The sequence below is a fragment of the Leopardus geoffroyi genome, chromosome C1 (genome assembly GCF_018350155.1).
Source record: "Leopardus geoffroyi isolate Oge1 chromosome C1, O.geoffroyi_Oge1_pat1.0, whole genome shotgun sequence".
In the NCBI taxonomy this organism is placed as follows: Eukaryota; Metazoa; Chordata; class Mammalia; order Carnivora; family Felidae; genus Leopardus; species Leopardus geoffroyi.
This window is the reverse complement of record NC_059328.1, coordinates 72890851-72904010: the sequence shown is the minus strand read 5'-3', so window position 1 is coordinate 72904010 and position 13160 is coordinate 72890851. Positions and strand designations below refer to the sequence as shown.

The 13160-nt window shown below is 36.1% G+C and overlaps 1 protein-coding gene across 17 annotated transcripts in view; it reads left to right on the top strand.

The window, feature by feature from the left end:
• The window catches only part of ODF2L (outer dense fiber of sperm tails 2 like), a 169725-nt gene that overhangs the window by 25009 nt on the left and 131556 nt on the right, over positions 1-13160 (top strand). For 6 of the 17 annotated variants that reach the window (XM_045478137.1, XM_045478131.1, XM_045478132.1 and 3 more), the window contains 6 exons: positions 1814-1918; positions 4198-4356; positions 6045-6130; positions 6213-6375; positions 9152-9277; positions 11756-12516. In XM_045478137.1, coding sequence (XP_045334093.1) covers positions 1814-1918; positions 4198-4356; positions 6045-6130; positions 6213-6375; positions 9152-9277; positions 11756-11884 — 768 coding nt within the window. In that variant the 3' untranslated portion in view covers positions 11885-12516. Of the gene's footprint in view, positions 1-1813; positions 1919-4197; positions 4357-6044; positions 6131-6212; positions 6376-9151; positions 9278-10394; positions 10414-11755; positions 12517-13160 lie in introns of those variants that run through there. The other 11 variants (XR_006712428.1, XR_006712427.1, XR_006712430.1 and 8 more) reach the window with 5 other exon arrangements.

Genomic DNA, 13160 nt, shown 5'->3' with positions numbered 1-13160 from the left:
GGGTTGCTCAGTCGGTTAAGCACCTGGCTTTGGCTCAGGTCATGATCTCATAGTTTGTGAGTTCGAGCCCTGTGTCGGGCTCTGTGCTGACAGCTCAAAGCCTGGAGCCTGCTTTGGATTCTGTGTCTCCCTCTCTCTCTCTGCCCCTCCCATGCTCGTGCTCTGTCTCTCTCAAAAATAAATAAACATTTAAAAAAATTAAAAGTCAATCTAAAATTAATTACGTAGGTGTAATGTAAACCTTAGGTACAATCTTGTTAAACTTAGTTATATTTATTTGTCATCTTAAATATATCATGGTATTGATGTAGAATAATGACTCCCTTCTAGGGTCATTAAAGCTCAACACTCCCTCTTTCCCAATAAAAAAAGTAAAATTCTGATTTAGTCACATGAAAGACCTGGAAAAGAACATATGAAAATATATATGGAATACAGCATGTGTTCAGTGGCAATTTATAGAAAACCTTATGTTTTGGAAATGTAGTATTCAAGAAAATATGTATGAGAAGATGGGACTTATGCAGGTCCTTGAACAATGGTAACAGACTAGTCAATAAAGAGCTTGATTTTACTGGATGAGAGAGCATTTTAATTAAAGAATAATGAACTAAAGGTAAAAGCTTAAGCAGGGCATTGTGTAGATAGGTAGGAAGGAAGTACATCTGGATGGTTTAGATGGGAAAATGAAGTTGAGACATCCAGTTAGAATATTGTAGTCATGGGGCTCCTGGGCGATTCAGTTGGTTGAGTTTCTGACTCTTGGTTTCAGCTCAAATCATGATCTCAGAGTTCATGAGTTCAAGTCCTGCATTGAGCTGCACGGTGATAGCATGGAGCCTCCTTAGGATTCTCTCCCTCTCCCTCTCTGTCTACCCCTCCCCTGCACTCTCTCTCTCTCAAAATAAATAAAAATAAACTTAAAGAATATATATTGCAGTCATGTGGAGCTTACCAGACCAGAGGTAAGATGGAGGCCGTAGTGGACTGCGGGACACATTATGGAGAATGACATCTGTATCCTCCAGCTGTGTGTTTGGCTTTAATCCCTCAGCAAGAATACTGTGCATGTTCTAGGCTCTGGGCTTTGTATGAAGTGCTTAGATTTTCTTTTTTTTTTTTTTTTGAGCATTTTTAAATTTTGGAGTGTAAAATAATTGGTATGGAATTGGTAAAATAATTGGTATAGTTTGGATCAAATGTTCTTTTTTTTTAAAAAAAACAAAAATGCATTTTATTTTGTTGTAATAAATCTGACTCTTCCCAAATAAATATGCATATGGACATACATGTCAGCATATTTCAATTACTCCTTAGTCTTCAGATTTTTTTTATTATTTTTTTTAGTTCTTCTTAAAGTTCATTGACCTGCAAGTATAGATCTCTCTAATATTCAGTCTTAAGGGGAGAGACTAGAAGTATTGATGGGAAAAGACAGATAAGTCATAAAAGGATTGTAGTTTGGAATAGAGCACTGATCTATTCTTATAGTAAAGCAGGAATAACATTAGATAAAGATACTGAGGGTATTGATAGGGAAATAATGATTTGCTTTTTATTTTACATTATAGTCTTTTTTTTTTTTTTAACATTTATTTATTTTTGAGAGACAGATCATGATCAGGGGAGGGCCAGAAAGAGGGAGACAGAAGATCCAAAGTAGGCTCCATGCAATGAACATAAAGCCTGATGCAGGGCTCAAACTCACGAACCTTGAGATCATGACCTGATCTGAAAACAAAGAGTCAGACTGAGCCACCCAGGTGCCCTTACATTGTGGTCTTAATAATAAAATACGTTACTCTATTTTCAGATACAAAAGTTGCAAGAAGCAGCTGAAATGGTGAAAAGCAGATGTGAAAATTTGCTACATGAAAATAACCTAATAACAAAAAACAAAAATAAAAAGTTAGAGAAGGTGAGTTTGATGTTTTAAGCAATAAAATAATATTTTATTTATACGTTTTGTACTTTATGAGTACTATACCTATTCTTTCATTGTGGTTGTTTTCTCTAGTTTAGACCTAGGAATTATCTGTCTTAAATCTCTGTAGGAGTTTGTTTTCTAAAGAGATAATGTTTCTTCCAGGCTTGAAATGTTTGTATGAATTATTTTTTTACTTTTTCCTTAATATTTTGAAAACAGCATAAATGTTTAATTTTTCTGATATAAGAGCAGACTTAACATAGCTCAAAAAAAAAAAATGGTTATCACTTAATCCCTGAGCTTCCTCAACCATAAATATGCAAACTTGAATATCTCTCATTTTTAATCCCACCTTTTTGTTTCTGGTACTAAATCTTTTGTGTCTAAAAAGCAAAGTAAATATTCTCTGCTAAATCTAGAGAATTTCTGGAGGAAAAATAATATTAAAAAAACAGCATCATTTCCCTTTGTCACCCCATTGCAACAGAATGAGGGGAAGGCCAGTGTTGGCAAGTTAGGATGTTTTTGCGAATATTTTTAACTTTTTAAATGAAACCTCATCCCTCTTTGGGTCTTGTCATGTTGTTTTGGTAAGGAAGCAGTGGAAGTCCTAGGACACTGACTCCTAGCTGGAGAGATCATGGGATGTTACCAGTCACTTCCAACTGAGTATAATAAGGTGACTGTCTCTGGGTTGCCCCCACATTTGGGATCGAGATGTCTGAGTGAGGCATGAGTGTGAAGAAGAGGTCAGCCAGAGTGGGCATTCTGCTAGTTAAACAGAGATAAAGATAGCCCACCTAACATGCAACTGACTACTTTCTTAGAATTACTTTTCACCTATTTTTAGCAGCATGTCTAGCATTTCACGTGTTCGTCTCTTTTTCTCATGAGACATACCACTGCAAAGGTCTCCTCTTTTGCTAAGCAGCACTGTAAATAAAAAGCCTATTAAAAAAACCTGTTCAAAAGGCTGATGGGGCAGAAGCCTGTAATTTTCAGATACCACAAGGTCACAATGTCTTCTAACTGGTATTAAACCAGAAGTCTTTTTTTTTTTTTTTTAAGAAATTTCCATTCATTTTTTTTTTAAGTTTATTTACTTTTGAGAGAGAGAGGGAACACAAGGAGGGGAGGGACAGAGAGAGAGAGACAGAGCGAGAATCCCAAGCAGGATGTGCACTGTCAGCACAGAGCCTGACATGGGGCTTGAACCCATGAAATGTGAGATCATGACCTGAGCCAAAATCAAGAGTCAGACACTAACTGACTGAGCCACCCAGGTGCCCCTAGAAAAGTCATTTTTTGAGATGAGATTTTTCCTTTTCCACTGTTGACTCTCATGGTTTTCTCATGGGCTCTTAGATGTTTGGGGACCCAGAGGTACACTTTGTTCTTGCTTGACCTTTTGTGATCAAGAGTGCCAGGTGATGCACGGTAGCTCTAGGTGTTCCCTGTCTCAGGGACAGAGTCTGGCTCTTGTTTTTTCCTTCCTATAAACATCCTAAATGCCATATGTCTTGTTATTTTTTCTTAATTAGCCATGCAAGCATTTCTTAGGTTTGCTTCTTGTCACATTTCCGCAAAAATGCCACAGTGAGTTACTGCACTAGCCAAAGGGATGAATGTAGATAAAATTAGGGAGACTTGCTCATAGTAACACTAAGAATGAAGTTACAGTCTACTGAGTACTGATGACATTAGCTAACTAGAAATAATATATAGTAAACCCCACCAACCTGAACGAAGATGAGTGCAGCAAGGCTGTTCTGACTAAAAGATCTGAGTTACAAGACTGAATGACAGAGAGTGACGATTACTTTAGACTGATGGCTGGGTAGTAGAAAACTACCACACTAGCTTTACTAGTAATAACTATGCCTGAGTATAAATTACAGGATTCAGGAAGTTTGCTTTCCTCAGTACGTTAAACATTCTCCCTGCAGGCTAATATTATATGCATTTACTCAACAAACTTATTTTCAACTACTTTTTAAATTTTAATCCCAGTATAATTAACATACAGTGTTATATTAGTTACTCAACAGACTTTTTGCAAACTAAATTGTAGCCCGCTTTTGAGTTATATGTTCTTAGTTGGCAGAGTCCAAGTTCATGTTTATTCGTATTTATTTGGTTGAATCATTTTGTTTAAAACCATTATACCTAAAATACTCATTGTATTACGAGCATATGTAGTATGTAAGGTAGTGAAGACATTAATGCTGAATGTGTGACCTTGCACTTATTTCCCTAATGCTCCAACTCAGATGAGAGGCCAGACGGAGTCTCATCTGAAGGAGTTAGAGCACGTCCGCGATTCGGTGACGGCGGCGGAACGGAGGCTTCACGAGTGTCAGGAGAGTGTGCAGCACTACAGGGAGAGATGTGCGGACAAGGTGCACACCGTTAGGGAGCTTCAGGGCCAGGTGTCCGGCTGTCATTTTGCTGTCTTCTAGATACGTTAAAGGAATACTCTGGAGTGATTTCACCAGTTGAGGGCACTCATGTCAGGGGTTGATTTGTTTTGCTTTTTTGTTTTTTTTAACTCCCATTTAAGTCAATTTATCAGTTTATTACAGATGCTGTAATATTTTGCAACCTATTCTTATAGTATTGTATCGTGGAAAATTGGTAGCTAAAATAGCTCATTTTATTTGTGTAAATCTGTATTTAGACATTTGAGAACACAGTAATAGCATGAGATGAGCAATACTATGTTTACATATATCTTTTTGATATCATGATAGGCTAAATTATCATAATTTACCATACAAAAATTAGAATTTATTTTCATTAGAATTGTGCATCAAGGGGCGCCTGGGTGGCGCAGTCGGTTAGGCGTCTGACTTCAGCCAGGTCACGATCTCGCGGTCCGTGAGTTCGAGCCCCGCGTCAGGCTCTGGGCTGATGGCTCAGAGCCTGGAGCCTGTTTCCGATTCTGTGTCTCCCTCTCTCTCTGCCCCTCCCCCGTTCATGCTCTGTCTCTCTCTGTCCCAAAAATAAATAAACGTTGAAAAAAAAAATTAAAAAAAAAAAAAAAAAAGAATTGTGCATCAAATTCATTTGGATTATTCTCAATTATTATTATTTTTTTTACTCCCATCAGAACAGGGATCATCGATGCCCTGTTAGTCACCACATAGCCATCTCCTTTTTTTTTTTTTTTTTTAATTAATTAATTTATTTTGAGAGTATGCTCATGAGCAGGGCAGGGGAAGAGAGAGAGGGAGAGAGAGAATCCACATACCATCTTCTAATTCAATACCTAGCACAAAGTAAGCTCTTACAAATATTTTTTTTAATTAATTACTCTTTCAAAGAAGTATATGCAAGGAGGTAGCAAGTCTTTTTGTTTATTTGCAAAAACAACTCCCTATCTTCCAAATGTAACCGGGATTTTAATTTTGAAATGCATCCTGTTTTTAAAAAAAACATGCAAATAAAACTTGGCTAAATTTAAATTCCCGAGAAGAGATTTTTGTAGGAGAATGCCAAATCTACATAGGTAACCCAAATTATAAATTAAATTATGAGAAAAAAATTATTTTCAAGGCTTCTTAAAATAAGTATAGCTTTTGAAGCAATGGGAAGAGTATTTGGTTTTGGCATGAACAAGTTGTCTTCGGTTGATTTGTTCATTTTACTTTGCTTCTCACAAATACAGTTTTCACTCATAGTTAACTTCATAGATGTTCAATTATCATTCACTATCTTGAGATGAAGCAGGAAACTGTAAGAGTAACTCTAAATATGCAACAATAGGAGATTAATGATTTTTAGTCTTCAAATTTACTTAATAAAATAAACATCCTTTTTCAACAAAGCATTGTTCAGAATGTTTTAATTGCCATCTTTCAGAAAAAACCTTCTAGTAGATGATTTCCTATGAGACAGCATAGTTTTTTTTTTAAAAAAAAAAAAACTTAATCAGGAATTTAAGAACTTATGTTTTAAAAATGTAATTATTTCTTTGAGTCTCTCTGTGTAGGAGTAATAATAATATTTAGGCCTTCTTGTTTCTTTAATGATTATTCTAACACTAAAGTACATAGATTTCTTTGGAAGTTGCTTATAAAGAAAATAACCAAGAAAACTTTTTCCCCCCTTCTTTTAGGTTGATGGAAATCATAATCTTCTAAAAAAGCTTTCTTTGGAAGAGGAAAATTATCTTATTCAGTTGAAGTGTGAAAACCTTAAACAGTAAGTATTAAATTGACTTAAAATTGGTGTTACATTTTTCTCTATACACTATAATTTTAAAATATATGTTTTCTGCAAAAAGAAAATTAGAACAGATGGATGCAGAAAATAAAGAGCTTGAAAAGAAACTGGCAAACCAAGAAGAATGTCTTAAGCACAGCAATCTTAAGTTTGAAGAGAAATCTGCAGAACATACAGCATTGGCCAGACAGCTGGAAGCTGCTTTAGAAGAAGGAAGACAAAAGGTACAGATGGCCTTTATTTAGAAACTTTTTAATTAGTTTACCGAAGAGTCGTCTTTTTAAACAGACAATATCTCATCTTACCAAACCTACAGTTATTGTTTTTATCCTGATGACAGGGTGAAGAGAGCAATTACATTTTTGTTTTTTACCTACTTTTCCCTTTTGGAGCTAAACAGCTGTATTACTGGTACAGAATTACTTCACTAGGTGAATGATGATGTGGCAGGGTAGAGGGCAGAGATGGAAAACATGGAAAGAATTCCCCCCCTCCTTTTTGTTTTTGTTTTGTCTTTTTGAATAAAAAGCAGTTGTGCAAATTATCGAACATTTTGGTTAGGATCTGGTGAGGTGTAAAGCTCCACTCCCTTTTCTTTTTGCCTAGTATTATTGCATAAATACATACAAGAATTAAAGAAAAATTGAATTCCAGTTAAATCCATTTGGTTCGCATTTAATAAGTATCTTACTGTGTGTTGGGCACTCTGCTAGTATTCGAGATGCAAAGATGAATAAGACCTTGTTAGTTCCCAAGCTCATCGGCAGTTTCCCTGGTGTAATCAGAAACCCACATGTGGAGGGCAGAGAGAGACCGTAGAAAGAGATGCACCATTCCTGGGTGGAAAATGGCAGGTTTAATAAGCAAGGGAACATGAGAGTTGTCTTGGACAGCCACAAGATGAGTAGATTTCCACAGCCACCTGACAGACTCTTAAGTTTATAAAGAAACCCTTTAACTAGGTTCAGTCATGTACCCAGACCAGAAAATCTCAACGTCACATTTCATTCTCAAGGCTATTTACCTGGAGCAGCTACTGGGAGCAGGGAAGGAAAGCAAAACACATACCTCAAGGACAGGGGAGAAGGTGGGGAACCTCCAATTGCCCAGGTCCAGCTCATGGGTTACCTGGAGGTCATGTCTTTTTTACCATCTCCAACAGACCTCGCCCCAGCTCTCAGGACACTCATAGTCCAATAGGGAGATAATAGGCAATCAGACAAACGTCATCCAGCATGTAGGTGCTACAACAGAGGGAGGGTGCAAGGTACACCAGAGGATGTCGTTAGTTTAACTGGGGGCGTTGGGAAATGATTCAGGAGGGTCTTAAGGAAAAAATACATTTATCAAATGATTTGAAAATGTAATCTTGAAAGGGCATAAAGTGGTCTTTGGATTCCAACAGGCACTAGGTTTGAATTCTGGCTCTGACTGGGTTTGAATTCAGGGTGACATTACACCCTGACCCAGAGTGAGTCACTTCTCTAAACTTTTAGTTTCCTAATTAGTAAAATGGGGATGATGTGTTTCCTCATCAGATTAAATGGTGCTAAAAAGAGATCCTCTTTACCATGATGACTCTCAAATGTGTATCTCTTCCCCAGGTTTCTCTCTTCCCTAAAATCTAGACTCCGATTTTCTGCTACTTACTTGACATCTCTACTTAACATCTCAAACTTAACATGTCCACTACCAAATTCTGAATCTTTCCCTCTAAACTCTTTTCCACCCATGTCTTTCACGAACTTGTTAATGGCAGTTCCACATAAGTTAGATAAAATCTGATGTCCTTGAAGTGTGGCTCATACATTGCAAGTGTCATCTATCTATCTATCTAGATTTTTTTTAATTGTGGGAAACCAATTTAAATTGACTTTGAAAGGCACAACATTGAATAAAAACTAGGTAGCAAAATGTATTGCCAACGGTAGGAATGTAATCCAGATTTCTCAGCCCCATCAACCTTTGAGAGGAAAATAAATGCCTTTATCCTGGGTTCAGCCTAGGTAGACTTCAGAAATGGTACGTGTTCTCAGATTCCTTCTCAGAAGTGTTGAGAGTTCCCCAGAGATGCGTCTACGTTCTCCTTTCTCTCCTGCTGCACTGGAACATGGGGCTGTCTCTAGTTCCTGCCAGGTGAGGGTGCCAGCACTGCCCTGTCACTATTGTCCACACTGAGGACATTGTCAAGGGCTCTTTCTCCTACAGCTTTACATCCTGCGAGCATCCCTCACTCACAATCACCTTTGGAATTTGTGCAAAAGAAATTTTTGTAAATTACTTTACAATAACTTAGAACTAAATTTACAGTAGGAATATAGTTAGAGGACAGTCCTTCCCACTAGCTCCTTACTCCTGAACTAGCCCTGCCTCCACTCACTCTTCTGGCTCCAACTCAGAATTCTTGCAGAAAGGCTCCCACATATCTGAATCATTGGATGAACATAGCTCAGCTAGACTTTCTGCTAAAATAAACCATCGTAGAAATAGAAAACTCAAATTCAGACCACTTTGTAAGTGAATGAATGAAAAAACAGTTTCTTGTGTGTGAGTGACGTGTATACATCTCTTGCTCTGTCCCAATCTCATCCATCCAATCTGTGAGTAGCACTGGATGAGAACCTTCTATGCTCTGTCAGCACTCTAGACCCCACGGTGAATATCCATACAGTAGGATGGCAACTGGCAAGTTGGCCTCAGTAGGTTAAAAAAATACAGTATTGGGAAAACACCTACCCAAGTCACAGAGGAGTGCAAATGTGTATACTTCTTCCATCTCAAGCTAATTTTGCAGATATTTTTAACTGCAAAGAGAAATAAGCATACTTATGCTATATGTATTTTTTCAAGATAGAACATCTTGAGACATTTTCTAATTAAGCTAATATACAGTTAATATCTGTTCAGAAAAAAGAGGTATAGTATAACTATGTCAAGTCTTTAAGTCATACTTTAAAGAAAGCATATTTAGTTATTTTACTCTCTTAATGAAAATTATAGGTTTCTGAAGAAATAGAGAAAATGTCATCTAGAGAGAGGGCTTTACAGATTAAAATATTAGATCTGGAAACTGAGCTTAAAAAGAAAAATGAAGAACAAAGTCAACTTGTTTGCAAAATGAACAGTGTAAGTATTTGTAGGGCTTAATATATTTTCATAAAAAGTAAATTAGCATTTAACATTCTTACTGTATAGTTTAAAGTATGAAGTGAGGCGATTGCTTTACTGGTAATATTAAAAATAACAAATTATATAAATCATAAAAATTTAAGATGTCATGATTATGCCAAAGAATTATTATACTGCATCCTTGGTAGCTTCTATTACATTTCCCCAAGTCTCATCAGGCCCTTTCCTGCGTATTACTTTTGCATGACGACTGTTTAATGAAAGTTACAGATATAATCTACTTAGGAATTTCTGGTATGAATTTTTCATTTTTTTAAGATACACAATTTAAACTATTATGAGTTAGATTTTGATATCTGTCTCGAGTAATGAATATTATATTTTAGAAGGTGATGAGTTTGTGTTAAGTAAATATTCAGTATTGTTATATCTGCATATGAGACGGGTGCTTTGAGCCACTCAGCCATGAAATGAGAATACCAAATTGGCCGTGTTTAATTAATCTTCTAATGTCTTTTCCTAAATATTCATGAAAGTAGTCAATTGGCATAAGGCACTATGAGAGCTAGCACTAGTCGTGACTAAATTACTTGAAAACTATCTACTTGGTTACATAGAAAATGATGATACTTTATCTTTTCTGGGAGCCGGAGACAGCACGAAAACTATTTTTGTATTCCCAAGTGTCTAAAAGTTGAAAACGTGAAAGATTCAAAAGTTAAATGATTTTTGGCATGTAATTTTAGTTTCATTTTATCACCATCAAAAGTGCCATGGCAATTTAATCAGAACAAACGTTTCTCAGTTTTAATGTAGCATGGGCCTTCCCTTTATTCTAAATCTCTTTTATTTATAGATTGATTTTTTAATGTTTTTCCCACCATCAGAATTTTTGATACTATAAAATATGTGTGATTAAAGTTCTAAAAAAAATAGTAAGATAAGTTGGGTTTCTCTACAATTTCCCAGTACTTGGTTAAAGCTCCCAAAAGAAAGAAGTTTAAGATCTGAGGTTCTGTTAAATCTGATAATTTTTACAGGAGTAAAAATCTAGAATTCTAAACATTGGTTTAGACATTACTGAAAAATGAGTCTATGTATTTTGTCCTTTCAGGGGACAGTTCCGTGGGCAGGTCAGTATTTATTTTATATACATATCTTAGCTCCAATTGAATTGGAAGCACCCTGAGAGCCTGTCCCATAGTTGATTATATCCTGGTGTCTTCCACAGCACCCCGCCCAGGGTAGCAGGCTTCTTCAGATTTCCTGCCCAAGTGCTTCACCTGGGGCAGAGTGGATATGCAGACCCAGGCATGGCCCCACCCCCTTAACCCAGGCCATCCTTCCTGAAGCCTGAATGTCTCTGGAGTCTAATGCATTATCCTATAATCCACAAACATTTCACATTCTACCCTACAATATAAGTGTGTTCATATTAATATTTTTCCCTCCAAACTGTTGAGTAAAACTGATGTTCTGCAAAGATTCACTATATTCATTCTACGATTTTGTGTAGCCCAGCCTCACACATTGTTTCATCCCATGCCACTTCCCTCTCCCAAGGGGCATTACTCAATTTCAGAAGGTATCAGGTATCATTGAATACCTGATAGGAAGGAATGAAAAGATTTCTTTCTCTTTTGAAGGTGTGTACATTTTAGTTGGAAGCTAGATGGTATCTGCAACTTGTCTATCTGAAGTATTTTCAGTGAACAGATCGATTTGGGAATTTGTGTGCAGCTGAATATTTTTAAAAATATATTGGGCTTTGAATTTTTTCCTCAAATAAAGAACACCTATAATATTTAGAATTCTTTTTATTTTTAAAGATTTCTAAAAATGTTCATATTATAAAAACTGGAATTTTTTTTTTTTTTAATTTTTTTTTTCAACGTTTATTTATTTTTGGGACAGAGAGAGACAGAGCATGAACGGGGGAGGGGCAGAGAGAGAGGGAGACACAGAATCGGAAACAGGCTCCAGGCTCTGAGCCATCAGCCCAGAGCCTGATGCGGGGCTCGAACTCACGGACCGCGAGATCGTGACCTGACTGAAGTCGGACGCTTAACCGACTGCGCCACCCAGGCGCCCCAAAACTGGAATTTTTAAGGCAGCAGAAGTCTTATGGTATAAAATAGAAATTTTTAGGCAGAGAAAATGGCAAAAACTAGTATTAAAATAGGTCATGTTAAAGGTAGTGAAAATTATGATAGTTTCAATAAAATAGTATCACAGTAAAGATCAACCATATATGTACTTTAGTCATGCTGAATTTTAAAGAAAAGTGAGCTCTAAGATAAGTAAATAATGAACATAGCAGATGTTAGAATTCTCTCTTCAAAATTAAAATTGTGTATTTAATTACTGTATATATAAATTTTATATTGTGACTCTCCTTTGATATGAATGTCATTATTAATTGATCCTTTGATATGAATGCCATAATTGATTATGTTTGTTTCTTCTTTTATTTAGAAAGCACAACACCAGGAAGTATGTTTGAAAGAAATACAACATAGTCTTGAAAAGTCGGAGAATCAAAATGAGAGTATTAAGAATTATTTACAGTTTCTTAAAACTTCTTATGTAACAATGTTTGGATAAATTGTTGGATTTATTTTCTATAAGCGATAGGATTTTACTTTAAGTCTAAAACATGATTGGGTAATAAATAAACTTTAATTTATGGGTGGGAGTAGTAGAGTTTTTATGTACATTTTTAAAATATAATTTATTATCCAATTGCAACTTTAAGATATAGATGTCAGTATTCCTTTTTGCCAGATAATTTCCACTTAGCTCTAGTTTAATTTAATACTTAGTTAAATGATACTGGTTTTTAGAATGTTTTTCACGTACACAAAAGAAACCAGAATCTTGAAAATAGCCACCATTTAAGTGAATTTGTAATAAAGCTAGGCCGATTATGAGCCAAATACATGATTTTGAATAACCCATATAATTTGTTTTACATTGTGGCGCTATATATATATAATCAAGGAAAATATTCTGGATATTAATTTTTAAAAATGGTATAATTACATACTTTCTAAGGATTCCAAATGTCTCAATGTACTTAATACTGTTTCAAGTATGATGTGATTCTAATTTCTGTGAGGCTTTTAATATAGAATTTTAAATTATAGCTATTAAATGCCAACTGATGGTGACAGATGAAAACATGTTGTCCCGCACTGTTTCTTTATAAAGAATGGGCATTTGGGCTCTCCTGTGAATTCAGTCTCTTTTGTGTTTAATTTTTTATTAGTGATTGTCTGGTGTTATCAGTGTAAACATTCTAAAGCCCCCTGAGTTTACTAAAAGATTACAGGGGAACAACTTGTCCCACCCCTTCCTATAGACAGCTCCCTTGGGATGATCAAAATAAGCACTCTTAATGCCAGGAAGCTTTAGGATAAGGTCTTTATTATTGTGATGACATAGAAGAGATACCAAGAGCTTGTTCCCACTTTAATCCCCCACTCTATATGCCAAGGCAGGACGCTCTCAAAGGGGACCAATGTAGTCAACAAGGAATCCAGTAATAGTAGCTCCTCTCAGACAATGGCTTCAGAGCTGTTTATTCAGAGGACACTCATGTCTCAAAAGATCATTCAGAGAGGCAAATTGTCTACTACATGGTCCAGCCTCTTGACAGAGGAGTCTCCTCGAGATGTTTTATCCTCTTCTCTGATTAGAAATGTGATTCTGCTTTTCTCTGGTCTCCCTCAGTCCTAAGACTGCCATATGGTCTACAGGAGTTACTTGCCAATGACCCGACTGCTCGATAGTATTTTTCTTAAAATACCACAACACGGTAATTTCAGGACCTGGCCACATTTTTTGCCCAACAATTGCTAACAACATTAAAGTTGCCTTT